The sequence below is a fragment of the Eleginops maclovinus genome, chromosome 11 (genome assembly GCF_036324505.1).
Source record: "Eleginops maclovinus isolate JMC-PN-2008 ecotype Puerto Natales chromosome 11, JC_Emac_rtc_rv5, whole genome shotgun sequence".
NCBI classification, from domain to species: Eukaryota; Metazoa; Chordata; class Actinopteri; order Perciformes; family Eleginopidae; genus Eleginops; species Eleginops maclovinus.
In genome coordinates, this window is record NC_086359.1 from 12,724,967 (window position 1) to 12,747,345 (window position 22,379).

At 38.6% G+C, this 22,379-nt stretch overlaps 1 protein-coding gene and 1 long non-coding RNA gene across 7 annotated transcripts; one reads left to right on the forward strand and one right to left on the reverse strand.

Moving 5' to 3' along the window:
* The first annotated feature begins 2,736 nt into the window (after positions 1-2,736).
* Positions 2,737-18,260, forward strand: LOC134872486 (core histone macro-H2A.1). Of its 6 annotated transcripts, XM_063895811.1 has the most exons (10): positions 2,739-2,976; positions 3,591-3,802; positions 5,328-5,528; positions 5,960-6,066; positions 6,213-6,404; positions 7,022-7,129; positions 9,745-9,844; positions 13,173-13,262; positions 15,707-15,881; positions 16,674-18,260. In XM_063895811.1, exons 3-10 carry the CDS (start codon positions 5,357-5,359, stop codon positions 16,837-16,839), a joined length of 1,110 nt encoding a protein of 369 aa, XP_063751881.1. In that variant the 5' UTR covers positions 2,739-2,976; positions 3,591-3,802; positions 5,328-5,356; the 3' UTR covers positions 16,840-18,260. The 6 variants fall into 6 exon arrangements, with proteins under 6 accessions (XP_063751882.1, XP_063751881.1, XP_063751883.1 ...); XM_063895812.1 differs by lacking the exon at positions 3,591-3,802 and having other exon boundaries at positions 2,737-2,976; XM_063895813.1 differs by lacking the exon at positions 2,739-2,976 and having other exon boundaries at positions 3,534-3,802; positions 7,025-7,129.
* On the reverse strand, positions 7,002-21,833 carry LOC134872487 (uncharacterized). The gene is made up of 3 exons (XR_010166803.1): positions 21,748-21,833; positions 11,065-11,263; positions 7,002-7,142 (listed from the first exon to the last, which is right to left on the reverse strand). It is a non-coding gene; the product is annotated as an uncharacterized LOC134872487 (long non-coding RNA).
* Between the last annotated feature and the right edge of the window lie 546 nt (positions 21,834-22,379).

Sequence of the window (22,379 nt, forward strand, 5' to 3'; positions counted from 1 at the left end):
GCTTTTTTATACTATAAAGCAACTGTGTGCAGCGTTCACAGCCTGTTATTCAATAGTGCAGACTTATTACGTGGTGTTACATGTGGACGTGTAGCTCTCAGTGCCCAATGCCCAGGGGCCCCTGGAGGCATCCTGGCTTGATGCCTCCCAAGAGGTTTCAAGGTTTCAAGGTTTTATTGGTCATATGCACAGCACAACTTATATGTTAGCAATTCAAATCTTACATCCCATGCTCCCCCAACAACTCAACATACATGGTGCAAATAAGATAAATAAAATAGTGCAGAGAAGAAGAGAGAAGAATATATACAATAACAACAATAAAGATTTGAGGATGTGAAATATATACATATGTGGAATACAGTGAAAGTATTTAAATACACTGTACATACTTTATACTTTACAATGTTGAATGAGGAGGTATGGACAGATGCATACATTATGTATAAACAGATGTATATGGCAGATATGTATGTATGTGTACTATACACGTTATGTATGGCTGCTCCTACTCCAAGACATGTTTACACATAACTCCAACATGCTATCCACAAATTTATGAACACTTTATGACCTTTAACTAGAATATTGATTAATAGGCTGTACACATGAACCCACACTCTCATCAAGGACAACTATCGCTTAACAATCCCTGACCAGATAACCTCCAGGCCCCTCAGGCTGTCAAAAGCATGTGGCTCCGCTATCACCCATTATAACCGTACAGGTGATTGGTCCACTATAACCATAATGTAAAATGACTGTGACTTTGAACACTAGTATATTCAACCTACCATCTTGCCGTTTTAAGTGTTGTGACGAACATAACATTTGCTAAAATATTGTTTTCTTGAACTCTGTGATAGTGAAGCTTCATCTGGTTCTAGACCTAAACCTGAACTCAGATAACTCACTATGTGTAAGCAGGAAACTTAAAACACACACACATGCCAAAAAAGACAAATGAAAAATGATTTATTGAAGAAAATTGAATTGAATTTCATAATGTTCTTCTCTAGTATCTTTAAATTGATTTCTATGCACATACAAGACATGATTCAGTATTTACAGCCATTATTGTCGTCATTTGATTTCATCAAATAGGAAAACAACTGCATTCTTCCCACAGATACAAGTGTTTGTAGTCTGTATGAGAGACAAAGACGGCCAGTTCATTCATTTTCAGGTTATTCTAACTGCATAAAATGTATTCTAAATATACACTGTATATACTGGGTTTTAATGCACTGCTCTGGTCTGACCTCTGGTGTAAAACCGTTGCCACTGCATCAGTGTGCTGCTGGGTTCTGGCATAAATCTGTCACTCGCCCTTCACAGCCACACTGAGGGCTGCCAAATCATGACCCATTTTGTTATACCGATGCTTGTGTGTTGAATTTCAGCCTGAAGTTTATTCAGGATTTGTGTTCAATAATGTTATTAATTTGTATTCATATAATTTACCAGGAGACTCACCTTCAAAAATAAAAGGGTGAATTGTTTGATATTGTTTTGAGTTGAACCTGACATTAGGAAATACATTACAATTTGCGTTTTTATTACTGAGTGGTTAGATGTGTGGGACAAAAGAGTTAAACAAAATATGTTGAATATTTTACACTATAATTATTTAACAGGGAATATTGAAAAGTAAATGACCTTGCCTTTTATCAGCCTTTTGTGTTTTTTGGAAAACAGGACTCATTGGAAAATATATAATGACAAAAATACCAATAGAGGCAACACAGATAGAATCTTATTTTCTGATGACTGAACCCTTTGGAGTGTTGGGGCTAATTTGGTCGTTTTCAAGCTACGTTTTTATTTTTTATTTGTCTTACTAAATCCCATTAAGAAATGTTTAGCATGTCAATGTTTGGTATCTTTTTTTTTTAAGGCAACCTCACCTATAAAACCTGATAGTTTTTATTTTTTTTCCATTTTGACATACAATATGAACATTTTGGACCCAAAATCACACAAAAAACGTAAACACGGATTTTGAAAATTATATTATTTTGTATATGGGTAACACAAACATGCACAACTAAACATTTTGAAAGCTGGAAATATATACAGGGGATGTCACTATGATAATGTAAACGTTTGATTGAGGTATCATGAACCTATATAGACATTTTATGAACAAATAGCAGGTGCATCCATAGGCGTTTTTCACTCATACCTCAAAGTTCTGTCAACGGTGAAACAGAGTAGGCCCTATTGTAAAGTATTATATCTTCAAAACTGTAAATCAATCTAATTATATCTATAATTCTCAATGTTTGTCTGTCACTTTTCTTCAATCGCTGTTTCTCTTCGTCTCCCGCCGTCTCTCTTCGTCCATCTTCGTCTCTCTCGATCTCCCTCGGTCTCTCATGGTCTATCTTCCTTTCTCTCTCTCGAGCTCCCGCGGTCACTGTTCGGCTCCTGCCGTCTCTCTTCGTCTCTCTTCGTCTCTCTTCGTCTTGTTTCGTCTAGCTTCGTATAGCTAAATACCCCTCCCCTTCCTTGGTAAATGCATCCTGTTGAGCCCGGTCTAAAGTTTCCAGCGTCTTTTTCCGCTCCGTAAAATGATCAAATACGGCGAAGATGTAAAAAAATGCGCTTGCATTTTCAAACTTTTGAGTGCTTGAAAAAATATTATTGTATAAACTTTAAACCATCGTATTGACGTCAATTTGGATGAAACAAAGACTGGCATAGAGTTTCAAGCCAGTACTTTCGACAGAAGCAGCCGGCAATGTTGTCCGGACTGTTGTTTTTTTATGCAGCGCCTGCATGAACATTTCACGTGATCTGAGCATGCCGGCGTGATCGTCGACGCTTAAGGGTTAATTGATCATATTGAATACCTCCTCAACGACAAAACTATACTGCAGCACTGTTTACTGTCAACTGAGCACCATTTGGTAATGCAAGACCATAAAGCTCATTAATGTCTTCAAGTTTGCCATCTAAAAGCTGCTCAGACAGGTTTGACATCTTTTAAATCAATTAAGTATTGAAAGGTTACCTGTTTCATGATAGGGGCTGCATATATTTTCCTGGAGCTATCTTGTTTTGTAATTGGCTCATTGTTTTGCTTGCATTTTATTTGTATTTTGTATTGTAAGTGATGTTATTCCAGTACATGGAACCGTGTTGTGCCCATCGGCTATTTGATAAATGTTTTTGATCAATATCATATCAAATCAAATTTAAACTTATATATCACTTTGTGTGTAACTCACAGACAATTTATACAACATAAATACAATACTATCTCCCCCTTCCCAGGTAATAACCACAGTAACATATAGCTTTGTGATTTAAAACTACACTTACCGCAGGACTGAATAAAGCCAGAATAAAATAAAATAAAATAATAAAATACAATTCAGTTAATCATATTAAAATCAAGTAAAACACATTGTTGTAAAATCTAAGCTTGTGGTGTAATCAAACATGAGGATTTGTGTGGGTTGGTTGGGGGAATATTTGTACAAAATACCCAGATTTAGCGACACCCCTGGTCGAAACAATTTCGACGTAACCAACTGTGTAACACACGCTGAATAATGTCAATTCCCGTTCCCTTAATGTGAAAGATAGCATCGATCTGCTCTGGAACCAAAACGGTCAGCATTTTCAACTCAAACCACGTGTTTTCCTGGACAAAGTGAAGGTGCAAAGGGTTAAAGATCATTCCCAGTATTTGCATTGCTCCGCGGGCAGAACGCTCGCTGTGGATTGTGGGAGTCGATTCTGTCCAGACTTGTTCCTGGAGAACCGGAGACATTTTCCCAACGCTGTATTATTTGTGAGTATTTCACCGGGCTTGCATGCTGTCTTTTCGGGTGGAGTATGGTTCTCAACAGAGGCGGTCTCGGTTTTACGGTGCTGTGCCGTTTACATTGCCATTTCGTGTTTTACTGGCATGCATGGAGGCCGAGACTGCTGGAGCTGACAGGCGGGGAGGGAGGGGAGGAGGAGCGGGCAGCTGCTGTCACTCCGCCGGGGTTATTTCTACTCGAAAGCTTGCTGACCTGGAGCAGGAAAATGTCTTCAGGTCGTCTGACAAATATATTTTATGCATAGTTGTCTATAATATGCATTAAATGTACATGTGCGAGCTATCCTGACGCTGTGGACATGCGGAAATCGTTGTCAGTGGGCAGTCTAAAGAAATACCCAACGCACCTGCACCTGTCCGGAGTGGAAAATGCCGCAGATGTTTTATTTGCCGGCCATTAACCTCGTTGGCGGTTAATTGCCTCTTGATGTGTTTGATTTTATATCATGTATCAATAAATGCATGAAAGCAGGTTTAATAAACAGCCTGGCCTTTTGTGGATCTTGTTAATTATCCAAATCAGACAGCTAATTGGTGTGCTATAGTAACACATGATTTCCACCAGTTATTTTTACATCTCCTTGCAATAACCAGGGGATTGACTTGAAATATTATTATAGTTAGACTGAAACACAATGTCCACGTGCAATTCACATAATTGGCTATTCCCGAAATGTCAGGCTGCTAAAGCATGCTTTTAATAAAATGTCCGTTGGCAGCTTTATACAGTCTATGGTTGGCAGCAGTGATCACACAGCACAACTATATCCTTTTGCAGCTAGTGTGACTTTTAAGTTGATATTTGACCCAAGGTTGATCTGTGTGTGAAAAAACACACTAAAAAGCCAAATGTGGATCTTTGGTAATTGGTAAACTCTTAACTTGTTTCAGTAAAAGGAAATACATTTCGAAACTTGATTGGTAGAGAAAGATAGCACACAACTAAGCGCTGCAGATATTAATGGAGTGATAAACTTAACTTGTGATGCTTAAAAACACTAATATTTTCACATTACAGAAAGAGTTTCTTTTTGGTATGTTAAATCTATGAAATCAGCTATTGTTTAAAAATATATATATTTAACACATTAAACGGTATCAACAGTTTAGAAACTTGTTTTAAACCTGTTGGTAACAAATTTAGAAAATGCATTTGTACAATTGTTTTGAGAACCATGACTGTCATACTGCCAAATAAGTTGTTTTCATTCAGTAAAGGAAGACATCACTAGATGTCAACCATATTTTTAAACTTAACATTGGGATCACATGTGGGGAAATTAGGCACCCTAGGAAACAGATCTTCAGTTAGGGATTTCCACCAGTACGACAAGTGTATGTTTTCTCATCTTGTCAAGATTTATTAAACAAACTAGTCACATGTGAATATTCAGTACTGTATTACTTAATTTTTATTATTTTACTCACCATTAAAAAGAAAATCAGTTTAATTCAGATTTCTAAATGGATCTTGGTTGTTGTGTCCCTGCAGAGGTCCACTCTGATAGCAGTTTCAGCACCATGTCCAGCCGAGGAGGAAAAAAAAAGTCGACCAAGACGTCCCGGTCCACTAAGGCCGGGGTCATCTTCCCTGTAGGACGCATGCTGCGATACATCAAAAGGGGTCTGCCAAAATATCGTATTGGGGTGGGAGCGCCCGTTTACCTGGCTGCTGTCCTCGAGTATCTCACTGGTGAGAGAATGATGAAATATACAAGATGCATCTTTCTTTGGACTGATCTACTTTTTCCATAGCAAACTATAACAAACTGGCAACTTTTTTAAGCAAAGCTCTATGACAGTGGATGTTGATGGCTCTAAAAGCCTGCATTTGTTTTTGTAGTATCTGGATGATTACAAAACAATACAAATGTTTTTTTACCATGTTTATTTTTTTCAAATGTTGACACTATATATATATATTTTATTTTTGGATATATTTATTTTCAGTGATATTTAGTCCGATCAAGTTACTCCTTATTTCTCCTATTTGATGAAAAACAAAGGGAGATGAGACACTATTACCATTGATTATATTTTTCTATGCATTCAGATGCCTTACATTTTTCTTTTTTTTAAAAACACATTTATTGATGATATTTTTGTTTGTTTTCACCCATGCAGCTGAGATCTTGGAGTTGGCAGGTAATGCTGCCAGAGACAACAAGAAGGGTCGCGTCACACCACGACACATCCTGTTGGCTATCGCCAATGATGAAGAGCTAAACCAGGTCAGCTGCTGCACGAAAAAAAACAACATTTTTTAGAAATGTTTCATTTTATGTTAACTTAATATTATGTCAAGTTCATTTTTGAAGTTATGCCTCAGTGTGGTTCAACGTTAACCTCAGATTTTAACATTGTCTTCCTGTCTCAGTTGCTGAAAGGTGTGACTATTGCATCAGGTGGAGTTTTGCCCAACATCCATCCAGAGCTGCTGTCTAAGAAGAGAGGAGCAAGGGGAAAACTGGAGATGCCTGTCTCACCCGCACCTGAGAAAAAACCCAAACCGGTCAAGAAATCAGCAAGCAAGAAGATGCGTGGGAAAAAGGCAGGACCGAAGGCTAAGGTACCTATCCATGTTAGCATGTGGATTCAGGGGGTCGTCGTCAACACTGAATGAATATCTTTACTGTCGAAAAATTCGAAAAAGTTTTGTCAATGATAACCTGCAATTAAATCTGCATTTGGTAAGTTTTATAAATACAATGTTCTGCTATATTTGCTGAGACGGTCCCTATATCAGGAGAGCAGTGCATCATGAAAAGAGGAGAGAAAAGAGGGGCTTCTCATGCAGTGTCACTGCTCTTGCTGTAGCGTCAAGCCGTAAAATGAGGCTGTGCTGATCAAATATGAATCAGGGTTTGTTCTCCTATATTTAAGTGTAATTTGTGTTTAGCTGTTAAATTACACTTTGATTTGCTTGTATACAGTACATTTCTTTTTTAAATCATTCAGATTTTTAGAAGTACTGGTGTAAAAATCAACCAAACATTATTAAACACTTAGACATATTTGAAAGGCAGGAACAAGGTGTATCTAATTAAAAGCACACTACAGAGACAAGATATTATCATGCTTCAGCAGTGAAGGTCAAGTGGACCCCTTACCTCACAAAGAGGCGACAAAAAACAATGTTCGTATTGAGTACCACATTGTGTCAACATGCATTTTTGTCTTCCACAGAAGCAGGGTGAGGTGAGCAAGGCAGCATCAGCAGACAGCACCACAGAGGGCTCTCCGACTGACAGCTTCACCGTGCTATCCACCAAGAGCCTCTTCCTGGGTCAAAAGGTCAGTTTGATTTCTGTAGAGATAGACGGGAAGGACTAAGATAAATACACAATAAACTACAGTGTCTCAGAGTCTCAAATAACTGTTTAAAGTTTGGGATAAAGAGAAGCCTTACTAATGCCAGGTTAATAAAAAGGCAAACAATAAGAAATAAGACGTAAAGAAAACAAGACACAATTTTGATAACTTACAAATACATTAGGAAAAATATACATAGGTAAATCTTATCTGTATAGATATTAGGTCAGTGCCATAGGTAGTACTTTTTTTTCAGATTTAAAGAAATAACATATAATCTTATGCCTTTTTCAGATTTTTTTCTAATTTGTTCTCAGCCACAGGGTTTTAATTAAAAGTTTTACTCCTGATTTAAGATTACAAACTGCTAGATCTGCCTTTTCAAAATACAGTTCTCATGCAATTGTTTTAAATCTCTACCCTTCAGTTATGAGTTAACCTGATTCAAAAAAGGTGAAATCAATGAAAAAAGATGTGATAGTGTTGTGATGAGTAATTTGTTCATATTTTGTTCTTTAACTGTAGATTTCATCAACTTGTACTTCCTTATGTCTGCTATAATCCACCAGACTTCATTTAAGGGCTTAACGTGCTAGACAACGTTGCAGTGCTTCTTGAATGCTGTGTTACCTACTCCCCTCGCTTTTGTCCTACTGAGCATTAACATTTTTGATTTGAACTGAAACATGGAAGTACATTTTGCTCTTGTATCTACAGCAGTATTTTTCAGACTTCAGGACTGAAGCGTATGAAAATAGATTTAAGTTTAAAAACAAGGCAGAGGGGGTAAGGGACATTGTGTAAGACAATGGATGACTCAAGAGTGATGCAAGAAGCGTCACTGATTCTATAATTGCAAAGAGTGATAATATGTCTTAGTCATTTATTATTTTGATTTTGGCTTTTGAGTGCACTCTTTGTTCTAAAAGTATAATACGAAAATATGACAACAGTATTATATGTGCTGTGTTTAGCACTCTGACTGAGAAGTATAATTTCAACAGTGTCCTCTGTTATATTTTGCTTCTCTTCTCGCTTATGGGAGGCATAGTAAAACATACGATCAAACCCAAACAGAAAATATTAGGAGATGGTCTCTGAAGGGATGCAATATATAATTATTTTGCAAGTTGGCAACTAATGCTAGAAATGAAGAGCAAATGTGGAAAATGTACTTCCAAATTTCAGCGTTTCAGCTCAATTTGACTTTTAGCTGCTGCTGATCGCACTGCATGCTTTGTTTCACTTTGCATATGCTAATACTAATAAATGATATATAACTAAGTAATTATTCTGACTTCTGGTGATGGCAGACTTAGTTTTTGAAGTAGTGACCCTCCTTGCTTCTCCTGCACAATAAATGAATTGATGTTTTAGTTTTAATGTGCCTTTTTCTAAAGGCCATAATATTTTATAAAGCATTTAATCGCTGACTGATTGAAGATAATGGCACCATAAATAGAAAAGCGTGTCTGTTTTCTGCTTTATTGACATAAGAATGTTGCTGTACTTTACCTGCTCAGGTCTTGGTCACACATAAATTACTTATTTTGGGATGATTTGGGCCTTTTCCTTTCCAAAACCTTTGATGTGCTGTTTGTCTCACAGATTAGTAATGAATCTTTTGACTCTGAAATACTAACAAGATATTCCTTATGCATTGAAAAATCTTAACATTTTGAAGGATACCTTGATATTTTGACTTTATTTTAGAAAATTCCCTCTGTCAAGTTTCTGGCAAACAAAGAATAAAACATATAAATAAACTGGATTTGCAAACACAACTACATTAGAAGCTAATAATATAGAGTTACATTCTACAAGTACACCACAGCTGCAAAGGTGGGTCAAATCAGAGAGCATTTTGTCAAACTATTGAGGGTTCAATTGAATTTAGCTGCTGCGGGATCAGGGTCCTGGTATTGTTTATGGTGGCTCACTGTCTCGGCTTACTGGGACACTTTAATATAACCAAGATGTTATTCGTATTACAAGTGCTTTTCTTACAATTACAAAAAGGCCAGTTTAACAATATTTTTCAACCTTCTAGTTATTGTTTCCATCATTTCCCTGATGGTTAATGTCAGCCTGTGACTGATGTCCCTCTTCTGTTGAGGTCTGTGTGGTACTCATTATCCTAATACTTTCCATTGACATTTTAAATAATTAAGCATTTCTTAATCCATGCATCAGCAGGCCTGCTATCCTATGTTGATCTTTTTGAGTTGTGACTGTTTACTTTAATGGGGCTTAACCAGAGCCTTACTACAATGCTGACTAATGCTGAACTAGCGGTAGAACTTAGCACTATAACCTTTGTAGCTGTGTTATGTACGGGAGATGTTTTTTAAATACAGCTGTACGTTGAGTGTTGGTCGTCAGTCCACATTAAGACATAACATCGTACATGTCACTGCATACATTACTAATAATAAGTAGTAGTGCAGATACGTTTAATGTCCAGTTCTTATTATCAATCATCAAAATGTCAAGGTATTCTTTGAAGAGTTTTATGAATCTGGTTTTAATTGCTTTGCTTCCTTCCCCCTTCCTTCTTAATCTTCCTCCGTTGGCATGCCTCCCCCCGCTTGACGCAGCTAAACCTTATTCACAGCGAGGTCAGTAACTTGGCTGGCTTTGACGTGGAGGGGGTCATCAACCCCATCAATGCTGAACTTGAACTTAAAGATGATCTAGGTGAGCTCCCCCCCCCCCCCCCCAATCATCATCTCTGGTCCAAGTAGGGTTTTAGGTCAAAAATCCTTGACTGGTTAACAGCATGACAATTTCTATTTTCACTTCTCAATGAAATTAGTCATTGAATTAAGAACTCTAAAAACTTAGTTCATTCACACTGTGGGCAACTTTAGTTATGATCAGTAAGCACAGATGTTGGAAAGTGGAAGATGATATCTACAATTTCTACAATGTATGGATTAAATACAACTCTTTATTTTGAGTTAGAAGCATTTCTCAGAAATGCATAAAAGCACAAATCAATACATAAGGCCAGGTTAAAATTGAAGCAGGAATTAGTTGAAAAAATACAGTAAACCTATTGAAAGAGGCAGCATTTCTTATCATATTGTATATGAACGGTTTTGTGCTATAGGAGAACCTCAGCTATAGCAGATTTTTATGAGTGCTTAAGGACTTTTGGACTCTCAGGGAAAGAAACGTATTTAGGGCGCTCGCATTGTGCATGTCTGGTTAATATATTGACTTTGACCTCAAGTAACAAAGCCTGCTCTTTGACTGAAAACTGATTTTCAGATAAACAAAAAATACATTCAAGGATTTTTCAATCAAAACTCCTCAGAGCAGCATCCTGCTTGCTCTTCACCTCATGTAAATGTGTTGAGGTTCATTCCAGGTTGTCCTCCTTTTAGATGGATATCAGATTGTTTTAGATGCTAAAGAATCTCTGTAATTACAGACAGTAAGGTCTGTGGCCTGGAGGGGATATCATACAGTTCTCAGCTCATTTATGAGCCAAGTAATCAGGACTATACAATAAGTATTTTTCTCAATTCCACCAACTAAAAACTGCTTAAATAAAATGTGATTGTTTAAAATAATGCAATCTTGTGCGTTGATGACTGTAAGGTAAAACTTATGGTCATTTACTGTCATTTTTAATCTGGTTTAATGTGCTGCACCCTCTTCACCAATTGCCTCCTTGATTCATCTGATATCCTTGGCCAAAAAGGAGCGTGCTCACCGTGTCTCTTTTCTTCCTCTCCTTTTGTTTTAATCTCTTTTAGTTTAGATTTTTTCTTCCCATCTTGTTGCCCCTGATCACACACACACACACACACACACACACACACACACACACACACACACACACACACACACACACACACACACACACACACACACACACACACACACACAAACACAAACTGTCTTTTTACCTCCATGTTGTTTGCCTGTCGTTGTTGTCTGTAGTTGCAAGTTGTCCAGGCCAACATTTCCATCGTGGAAAGCGACGCTATCATTCACCCGACCAACTCCTCCCTCTATACAGGTGGTGAAGTAGGTAAAGGAACCACCGGAGACCACCAGTGCCTGTCTGCTCGCTCTCTGCATGTTCCAGATAGTCCGCACTGTAGTCTGTGGACAAACATCACAGCAGCAGCACAATTTTAATATTGCTCTTTAGTTATAATGTGATAACACCTTTTAATCGACAACCCAACTGCATAAGGTTTCTACTTTAAATGTTTCACTTTTGTATTCCTGTAATTTGGGGAAACAGTGACTGAAAGAATTATTGCTCTAGTATGAGTGAACATTTAATTACGCAGGGATTATTTTATATATGCAAAGAGATGCTTGTGGGGAAACTCTAGGATGTGAAAGTCAGTTGCCAAACAGAGTTGCAGTCACACACTTGGTTTTCAATAAACCTAACCCAGAAGGCAAACTCAGTGTGGACACGAAAAATGTAAATTTGGCAGCTTACGGCATCCAAACATTGTTGGTTTGCAGCTGACTATTTTGTCAGATGTCAGAAATTTTGAAGTTTTCAAAACAGTTTCTGCATTTATCCAGGGTCTGTTTCTCAAAGCACTTATCCACCTTTAGGCCAAAAACAACTCTTTCAATGTTAACACCAATGCAGCCCTTTGCAGTGTTTTCTTATTTAGTATTCCCACTTCAACAGACAAACCTCTGCTTGAGCTACTACTCAATCCTCATCTTTTAAAAAAACACAAGTTTATTTTTTATTTGCACATTGTAGAGGCTCAAGCCAAAGCAAGCCTACATCATGTGCAGGGAAAAAGTATTTAACAGTGGAGCCCCATATGTCACATCTGTGGTTCACCCACATATAACTCAACTATACAGCTTATCCCACTGATGAAAATAAATACAGAACTTCAACATGTTTCCCTTAGTAGTCTAATGAGTGCATTGATTACACAGAAACATGATCGCATAATGCATCACATAATGCATACACAACTGTATTTTTCTGTCCGTGCGTCTTAAAGCCTTGCTGCTGCTGCTTGTTGTTGCTGCTTTGTTCCACTAGACTGAAATGTGGGTGATCTGGAACTCGCTTCCTTTCCTGTTTCCCTCGACTGCTGTCAGTTTGGCTGGTTTGAAAGAAAATCAACTAAAAGTTTGATTGAGAAGTTTATTTCCTGAAGATTTTAGATGAAACGTATGAGTGTTGTTGGCCATTTGAATTAATGAGTACATATTTACCCTTGAATTAATGATTCATTTAGATGATCAAAAAAGGCTTTATTTGAACTGCTTGCTTTCTCCAAAAGAGCTAATATTAACCTTATTTAATTGTTCTCCTCCTGCCTGATTTATTTATTGATATTGCAGCCCAAACATTGATTTCCCTGGCTCTGGTATATTTAAACCACCTCTATGATCTCTGGTTTTGTTTGTGGCTTTTCTCTTTTGCTAGGACTAAATGTCAAATTAAGTAACCTATGTAATCATCTCCTGTAAGCCATCACAATCAAAGAAAACAAATAATTTGCATCATAACTTATACATTTGTTGAACTTCCTCCTAGGGTTGTTCTCCATATGCAAACAAGTTATTAGAGTTTTCATACATTCATTTATAACTGTATAGCTGTTATTGTTTTCTGTTTTTTAAACAACTTTTCACCCTCTAACTTGGGAGTGAAAGAAAAATACCCTCAGTCCTTGGCAAAAAAGCCAGTATGTGTGGACAGAGGGAAGTAATTAGGCACCGCAGCTTTAAGACATAAACTTTTTTACTGACTCCAATGAGTCATTTGGAAAATTGCAGCCCTGAATCTTTGCGCTTGGTTGTAAAACTCTTCCTGAGTCTCACAAACCAGGTAACAGAGACCCTGTAGCTCAGATATTCTGGGAGAAACCAGGTGAAATGATTGACAGCATCGTTGTCCCCATGTCTGCCTGCTTGCCTGTCTGCATGACATCACCCCTACACCGTCCTGCTGTCTGTCTGTGAGTCTATCAGCAGTATGTGAGGATGTGATCACTCAAATCCTTTCATCCACTTGCAGGCGCTGCTCTGGAAAAGAAGGGAGGGAAGGAGTTCACTGAGGCGCTATCGGAGCTGAAGAAGAAGAACGGCCCTCTAGAGGTGGCTGGCGGTAAGTGCACAGAGCAAATAATGTTTTTTTTGTCCTACATCCTGACAATTTTTGTTCCAAAATTAATATTTCATTCTTAATTTATTGTAAACAGCTGCAGTAGTAAGATTTTCTGTTCTTTAAATTAGAGATGCAAAAAAAACGACAGGTGATTTAACAGAGATAAACACGTCAAAACAAACAGTTACTCTGCAAATGCATTAAATCAAGCACTACCCTACTCCCATGACGGTAATGTCAATGTGTCTCACACACTCCTAGACAAACCAAACTAAACAAGGCTGGGTTCTTTCGGCCTACACATAACTCAAATGATGTAAGGGCACTGCAGCAAGGATTAACCCTGGCCAGAAACAACAAAGGGAAATAAAAAACAGATAGGAACAAATGTTTACTCAGACTCAAGAATAATCTGAGTAGATTCAAGTGGTCAAAGGTCATGGTCCTCACACAACACGTTTTTAGTTCATAACTCATTTTCATATGCTAGTTATGTCTATTCCACACAAATGTCTAAGAAAGCAAATGATGAAGTAATGACATGGTTGGCGCAGGCATACAAATCCAATGCTGTAATTCTAGTTGGTCATAAAAATGATCAAAGATATTATTATTGGCACTTAATATCTACTTTGGTCTAAAACTACAGGCAACGGTCTTTAGAGAGTCATATTGTTTGAGCCGTCAGATTATTTTATCTTTCAGTCCATTTGTCTCCACTCTCTCCATCTGTCTCTATCATTATTCATCACTCACACTCCCCACCTTCACTACTGCTCTCTCTCATGCAGCCAAGTTAGCTTAGCATCTAAATCCCGCTCTCTGTGTGGAGCTCTTAAATAGATTAGCAGGTGACTGAACGCCGAGCCAGCAGAGCGTAAGAGAAAAGACAAATAAGACATTGTTGTTTTTGATCTTTTGTCATACATTCATTTATCACAATTAGAGAAATAAGGAAAGACACCGGGTGGCTCTTTGGAAGATAAACAACAATTTTGCACATAGGAAGTAATGAGTCAGTTTGCCGACAGCAACTTAACTGTTTTAATTTTTTCTTCATGCTGAATAAAAGAACATGGTTGGATAAATTGGCAGATAAAGGACACCACTCACCGAAGTGAAGTGTCCCAGTGTTGTTGCATAGTTTGATTGATCTCCAGACGTGCAGTTCAGTAACAATACCACACTGCTCTTTCTTCCCAAACCATAAAACAAGTCGAACTTTGCAGGGAGTCATGAAAACCATAATCATCATCCACACGCTTTACCTCATGACAAGTGGGGTGACTCTCGCTCTGCTGTGTGAAGTCTCTCCATCTGGAAATAACTTGTCCTCAGCTTTGAATCCAGGCCAGTCACACGCTCACTGAGGGCTAATAAAATCTGACTGGAGGCTTTCTCACTTCGGAGTCAGGGGCACTGGCTGAGTCTACAGCTGCTGGTTAGAATGGTTAGGTTCCTCTTCTTCTTTTTTCTCATCTTCCTCTTTTTTTTCTTCTCCTCCTTCTCATCTCGGTTTCCTCCTCTCTTCCCTTTACTTTTTCTTCCTTTCTTTGCCACTTTTCAGCTGTCTGGAGAAATGATTTCTCTGGCCCACCTCGCTGTAATACCCCGGCCAAACCATTTAAGCTATTGGAGCTTTGCTACATACATTTTCCACAAAGCAAAGTGTTCTTTCTAGCTACTCAGGCCTCCAGGGTTTTAACTTCTGACAAAATGAGTTAATGAAGCGGGTTTTGATTGTGGACAATTACGAAGTGACAGGAACATTTCCAGCGGAATGACAGCAGTAAATAAGTTCCCTTACTGTCAGTCTCACTAATCATTACTAGCACAAAGTTATGACAGCAAAAAATGTGGTGTCAGAGAAAATGTATTTAAGGTACTTATTTCACTGATTATTAGAAGTGACAGCTCTGGGTGACTACAAGCATTCAATGTTGATCAAACCATCATGTAAACATGTCAACATTTCTGGGGAATACGGTGGTACAGTAATGCCTTATTTCTTCAGTTATTTTTCTTTTTTTTGGTTCACAGATGAAGGTCAACTAATTTAATATTCTTTTTTTTCTATTTAAAAAAATGTTATAGCTTGATGACATTGGATTTTTTGTGTGACTTTTTTTGTTTTCAGCCAAGATAAACATCCACTAGCTCTGGCTTTTTGAACCCTGACGATCTGCTGCTTATGTGTGCTTTTTGTTTGGTACTTGTAACAAAACATTTTCTGACGATTTATAAAGAAAGAGAATTGGTAAATTGAAATGAAAAATTACGTTGTAACTAAAAACAATCGTTTGTCATCATTAATCGTAAAAGTTTTCTTACTACAAATGTTCAACCAGCGCAACAGAGACCTGCTTTAGTCCCACTGGTAATGCTAGGAACAATTATATCAACCTCATTTCTGACCAAAGTGTCTACTTCCCTTCATCCCTCAGCTGTGTTAACCGCTGGCTTTGGCTTGCCTGCTAAGTACGTCATTCACTGTAACAGTCCAGGCTGGGGCTCCGATAAATGTGAGGAGATGCTGGACAAGACGGTGAAGAACTGCTTGGCTCTGGCGGATGAGAAGAAACTAAAGTCTGTGGCTTTCCCCTCCATTGGTAGCGGGAGGTAAGAAAACATTTCGAATGAAAAAACAGACAATCCATTATTTTGAGGTACATTATCATTTTCTCTGAGGCTTGTGAATTTGAGATGCTTTAAGAAAATGTAATCCCATCTTATACTAACAGACGGTATGAAGTGTCTCTCAAGCGTGTTTTTTCTTTGGCTTCAGTTAAGTCAAAAACTACAGGTGGTTTGCCAAAAAGTGTGGGTACGTAACACATCTTGCAATACTGGTTCCAGTCCAAAAGAAGTGGCATATTTGCGACGTCAGCAGTAAAATGTGCCTGCTCATCTGCTCTGCTTGCCCGTACATTTCTCTCAGGTTTCTCTCTAAATGGGAGGTTAAATAGTTTCCTTGCAACAGATGTAAACACCTTCACTTTGATCTGAAAAGATTTACACAAACATGTCAAGTATTGGAGTAACAGTAAGAGAGTGAATCCACAGTTTTGGAACCACTGAATGATTGGGGGTCAGTCAAAATCAGGTTCCCTTACAAACAGCTTTAGAATAAGGTGCTATGTGTTCACACTCCTAAAGAACTTGCAAAATTCATGTGCTTTGATGTTATGAAAATCAAAAATTCAAGCCTGAGCTGAAAGAGGTAAAGAAAAAGTTTGTTGAGCTATTCAACTTTGACGTTAGAGCAACTGATTCCTCATGCTAGTTGTAGTAGCTACTAGCATGAGGACACATTTTTTAAAGAAAGTCAGTATTACAGATCTGCCACCCAAATCGTTTAGGTGTTACTCGAGGACAGCCCTACATTTCCCCACGTTTTTTCTTTTCTTTCAGGAATGGCTTCCCGAAGCAGACGGCGGCTCAGCTGATCCTGAAGGCCATCTCCACCTACTTTGTGGCCACCATGTCTTCCACCATCAAGACCGTTTATTTTGTGCTGTTTGACAGCGAGAGCATCGGGATCTATGTGCAGGAAATGGCCAAGCTGGAGACGAGCTAAAAGTGCTTGGAGCAATTCACCTCCTTCTTTCCTTTCCTTCCCCCTACCCCATTTTTCCTCCAAGAAGATAGGAAGGTGTTTTCCTGGTGGTTTGTTTTATTATCGAAAAAAGAGGAAAATTTCTAAAGGCCGGGAAACCTGTTTTTGCATTATTTTGTATTTTTCCTATATTGTTTTTAATTTGTTATTTGCTTGTCACCTCTGGCATTCAAATGTAAAAGTGCACTGTTTTTTCGGCTGTCTTTTAATACAAACAGTGTCCTACAAAAGAGATTCAAGTGAAAAGACTCACTTTAAGATTTACTTTTCAGTACTTTTCGGTACATTCGGTAAAATATGTTATGTGTGATAGCTCCAGTACTCCTCAATTGCCAGGCTCCCAGAGAAGTCTGATGAATACGGGTCAATGCATGTAATGGCAGTAAACAGTTAAAACAGCTATTTTTTTTTTCTTTTCAAAAACACAAGATGAAAGTTGTTTTAAAATAAATTCTCTGTTGATCATCTTTTGTTTACAGTACTGTATAATGAAAGGGTATCTCTGCTCTACTTTGGTCTTCAGGAGACCACAGAAGTATTGAATGAGATTTTGTGTTGTGTGTTGCAAATTTCTGTGTTTGCCTTTCTTTACATGGGCAGAAAATAAATAATTATTGTGTGACCTTGAATACCCACAAAACTAATCAGTTGAAAGTTAATTGACGCTTGTATTATAATACTCATCCTGGTTCAAGTGTCATGAGTTTAAACTGTAAACTGAATACCTCTTGGTTGTCATTTACAGTAAATTTGAGTTATTTTATGAGATGAAACGGTAGAACTAAAGGTTTTTTGCAGGGCAGAGTGGTTTATATTGTGAGTTCCTATCAATGTTTATATATAGATGGAGTATTTGTGCAATGTTATAAAAAAAATATTGGACTGTAACACAGATTTTTATTTTCTATTTGAATTGATTGTTAAAGGCATAGGTGGTTTTGAAGAGGAGAAAAGCTAGTGGGAGAGTTGCTGTTTGTGTGTTTTTGTCTTTATTAAGCTACAAAAGTAATGTACTCATCTTTGCAGGAAATATACGCTCTCTGCTGTTGCTTTTGGTTTGCTCTTTCATCCAGCCGCCACCAGATGGCTCCCTCTAATCAAGAATTTGATTTTTCATCTCAGCCATTTTCTGTGCAGCAGCAGGCCTCTCCACACAGACACTGTTTGATTTGAGTTGGATTTGAATTGGTATTGACGGACATCTATGAGAAACCTGACCGCTCTGCTGCATTTGGACTTTTCAAAAGCCTAACTTTCTTATGAAACGAAAAAAAAAGTAAAATGCTTTCTAAAGAATTGCTACAATAAATGGGTCTACAAAAGGTCTGTACACACTCCGTTAATAAAATACCTTTAAAAAAACATAAGGTTCTACTTCTTGATATGGAGATCTTTGTTTGTGTTTTTGTTGCCCTTCTGGTTACTGCCAGAACTGTAGGAAATTTAGAAAAGATAAATTGTAAGTGTGTGTGTCTGTGTGTGCGTGTGTGTGCGTGTGTGTGTGTGTGTGTGTGTGTGTGTGTGTGTGTGCGCGCACGCGCATCTAAACTATTAAAGTGAGCATGATTTAAAGTGTTACAGAACAATTGTCTCCTTACTTATGAGGACCAACTGAGGAAGATTAGTGCGTTTTACACAATATCACTTAAAGGTTACTCATACATTTAGAGTCAAAGTTCAACAATGGGTTAACGTTGACCATTGTGCGGAGATGCCTAAGACCATTAACATTGATTTTACACTGTTTTGGATGTCTTTGCCGTTGTTGCTTGGCTTTAACAATTCAAATTGATGACATTTCTGCAACCAACCATTTAATGGCCTTGAACAAGTGTTGCTTTATAACTGCACACACATGATTTCATTGTCAACATCACATAGATAGGTAGTGTATCTTAGCAGGTGTTGTTATTATATAGAAGGAAGACTTCGACAAAAACGAGGTAATTTGGTTGTAATGCAAATGCAAGGTCTTCCTGATTTGGCGATATAATGAGACTTTACAGACGTTTATTTATATGTAATGTATGTATAACAAATAAATGAGAAAGTTTTGGTCTGCTGGCAGTCAGCGGTGAGCCGGCCAGGTAAAAAGCCCGGGCCTCGGCCCCATCCTGAGGCTACATGCTGGCAGGGCATAGAGAAGTCCTCAGAGTCAGATGGGGGTCAGTTTCCCAGCCATCCAGGGAGGCCGGGACCTGAGACCTCCTCTGAGGGCGCCCATCTGACGCCTAATCCCCAGGAAATACAGGCAGGTTTCACCCCCCTTCACCCCCTTCCATCTTTTTCCCTCCACCCCACCATCCATCTCTCCATCTCTCCCTGCTTCTCCTCGCAGGCAGAAAAGCCCTGTAAATTCAAAGCATCTGTACGGGCAAGGGCCAATCCGAGGGCCGCCTTTCCCAGAGCCCGCGCAGATGAAATTTTATTCTTTGCACGAAAAAATTACAGGGGGAGGGGGAGAAAAAACAGAAAATAAAGTAAAGCAAACAGTGGGGGAAGATCAAGGAAAAGAGGAGATGAGGGGTAAGGAGCTGGTCATCAGATATCTGCCCTGCTTTCCACTGTGTTCATAAGAAGAAAGTAATATTATGTTCTTTATGACCGTAAGTCCTCGCTAGAGCCTGCAAGTGCTTGCAACTGCTTCTAAAATGTACTCTTCCAGTGTTCGTGTTTCCTTTTAGCTCGTTGTTGAACACCAAACACGTCAGTTTTAGTCAATAAAATGTGGGTCAAGAAAAGGCCCACGAGCCTGTTACCTTAAAACTTATCACGTTCAGTATTTTAGAAAACTGGTATCAAAAAGTCATAGTAACCGTTGTGACCATGCATTGACCTCATAGCAATACAAGGTTGTGTGCTGTGCATGGTACTGCAATTACCTACCTTTTTGTTAACTGATCTCATGTGTGAACTGAGTATTAACCAGATTGCAGACTCTTGTCATTTAGAGTGAAATGTGTTTCACAAGAAAGAAGTACTAACTGTTCAAATACAATATAAAATGTTTTAAAATCTGAAATTATTTGGAAAAAAATATCTCATCAAGAGCAATCCTTTCTAAAAAATGTAGGTAAAATGTGTGTATTACTTTCCTTTAGTAAACTGTTTTTATGTTATTATTCTGATTATTATTAGTAGTATTCTTATCAGATGTGTATACATAATTTTCTATGTACAACATACTCTAAACCTGGTTAAAATCAGTGTGTTGTGTAGAGTTGGGACACAGCTTTAACCTCCACTGTAACCTCTGAGCGTCCCTTGATCACACTTTGGGAAACAAGTTCACCAAAGGACACTATATGTTAGAATAACTTAATAAGAACCTCTTAAACCCTCTTTGCAATGAGTCAAGCAGTAAATAAAACCTCTGTGAAATATAATTCTGAGCTTGTTTGGTGTTCTGTGCTCCTCAGAGATGGTTAAACAGTAGCTTATGGTTTTTTTTTGGTCAGAGACAGGTTTCATGCGGTCGAGACAAATGGAGAAGCTTGAACATTTCCAAGAACTCAAAAGATGGATTTACACAAGAGCAAGAACTATTGGATTTGACTCAAACACCTATTTTGAGAAACTGTGGAATCTGGGCTCAAATTAGACCTGACTCAACTTGAATGAGTAATTCATTGTTTCAAATTAAAAAAATAAAATAAATTATAAATCCATAATCTCTCTCTGTACTTCACTTTCCTCTTGTCCACAGCTACCTGCCAACACGGCATCACGGGTAAATCTCAGTTTAAAAATAAAGCTACAGCACTACAGCTTGGATCTCCAGAATTATCTGAAGTTATAGTAAAAAAAGTTTTCTTTCATCTCCTGTGGACCTGATTTAAATGTTTTACGACGTAAGATATTCTAAAACATGTAGGAATACTGCAACAGTTCCTTAATTAAAAAGCTTTGTCTTTTTTAATCCCTCTGCAACATTAAATACATTTATATGAATTGTTAAAGAAGGGAGAATGAATTTGCAGATCTTGGCCCATATTGCTTGATGTTCAATGGGTATGCTATTCCAAAGGATGTTATAAAGCCTTATACTGTACGTCCAACCAAAGCTTTGACCTCAATGACTTTTCTGACTAACTACAAAAAAAGGACACTACTTCCTGCACTGGCGCTGGATGTGGGCACCGGATGCAAAGAACATGCTGCAGAACCATCATATCAACATACTTCACTAGAGAGACTGGTGCTGGCATTTCAACAGTGGCCTACCATGAGCCTGTGTCCCTTAATCCCATGATCCACAACCATTAAACAAGGCTAAAGAAGGGATATTCAAATCTACCAAACACTGAGAGGGAGAGCCACCCGTCCCCAGCGTGTCACCTTCAGTTCACAAGTCCCGACTGAGTGTCTGTTCCTCTGTCCTCAGAGTGTCAGGAGATAAATCGGTCCAGACAAGCAAGGCAACTGGCTCTGACACTGCCTGCCACCTCGAAAGGGTTAAGTCAGATCACAGGCCGGCCACATCACACTGTTGGGCCATTTAGTGCAGGAAACCTGATAGTTTGGTTCCTTTTGATGGCCTGATTCCCAGGCTTAGGAGAATAAATTAAATGAAATCCCTGCCTAGGCCTCAGCTGCAGCGGCAGGGCATACTGATTTAGGATTTTCATCTGGGGAGCTTTTCCCTCCCTTCCTGCTCTCCTCTTCCACACACCCCGCCTCCCTTCATCCACCCACCACCCCTGCCCACTGAGGAAAATGGTAAATATGGTAAAAAATATGGCTTTCGTGCGGCCATAATGAAGCCGAAATACAGCCCCTGCCGTGCGTTGGAAGAAGAAGAGGCATTTGAAGGCTGTGGAAAGGGAAAATTAGAAGATAGGGATGAAGATGTGTCACCCAGTGGCTCACCAGTCTGAGATCCAGAATATTTGGTCCTGATCCTCCATGCCCTGTCGCAGTATGCTAGGCTTTAGTAGAGCCACCAGTCTTATACAGAGGGCCGATGACAAGCCTGTTATACGTGTTTAGACTACTGATCTGTGTCTCTGAATGGCAGAGCTGTATCTGGATTTTAAGGGATAATGAAACAAGAATGCATCTCTGTTAAGTACATGATATAAAGCTGCATAGTGCTTCTGTTGTAGTCCTGCAACCAGGACTGAAGGGCTTTGAAAGAATGAGTTCTGATCACTTTGGATTCAGTAGTGAGATTAGTTAGTATCTTACTTTCAGAAAATATCGACACAATTGCAAGGCTGTTATTTAATAAGCAGAGTGAGTCTTTGACTGGCTGGTCTTTAATGCAGCTCTTCTTTTGTGTGTATCAAAAACTGTTGCACAATTTGGCTTTTAGGAGGGGAATCTACAAAGTCCAAGCCAGACACGTTCCATTATGAAGTTAAATGAGTCATCTCATGTCAATCTAATATCAGCCTGTGGATGGAAATGCAGAGCTGGATCTTTCTTTCTTTCATCTGTCACCAGCAGACAAATATGGCCGATGCGCTGCTCCTGTGTGATACATGAGCAGCAGTGGGTGG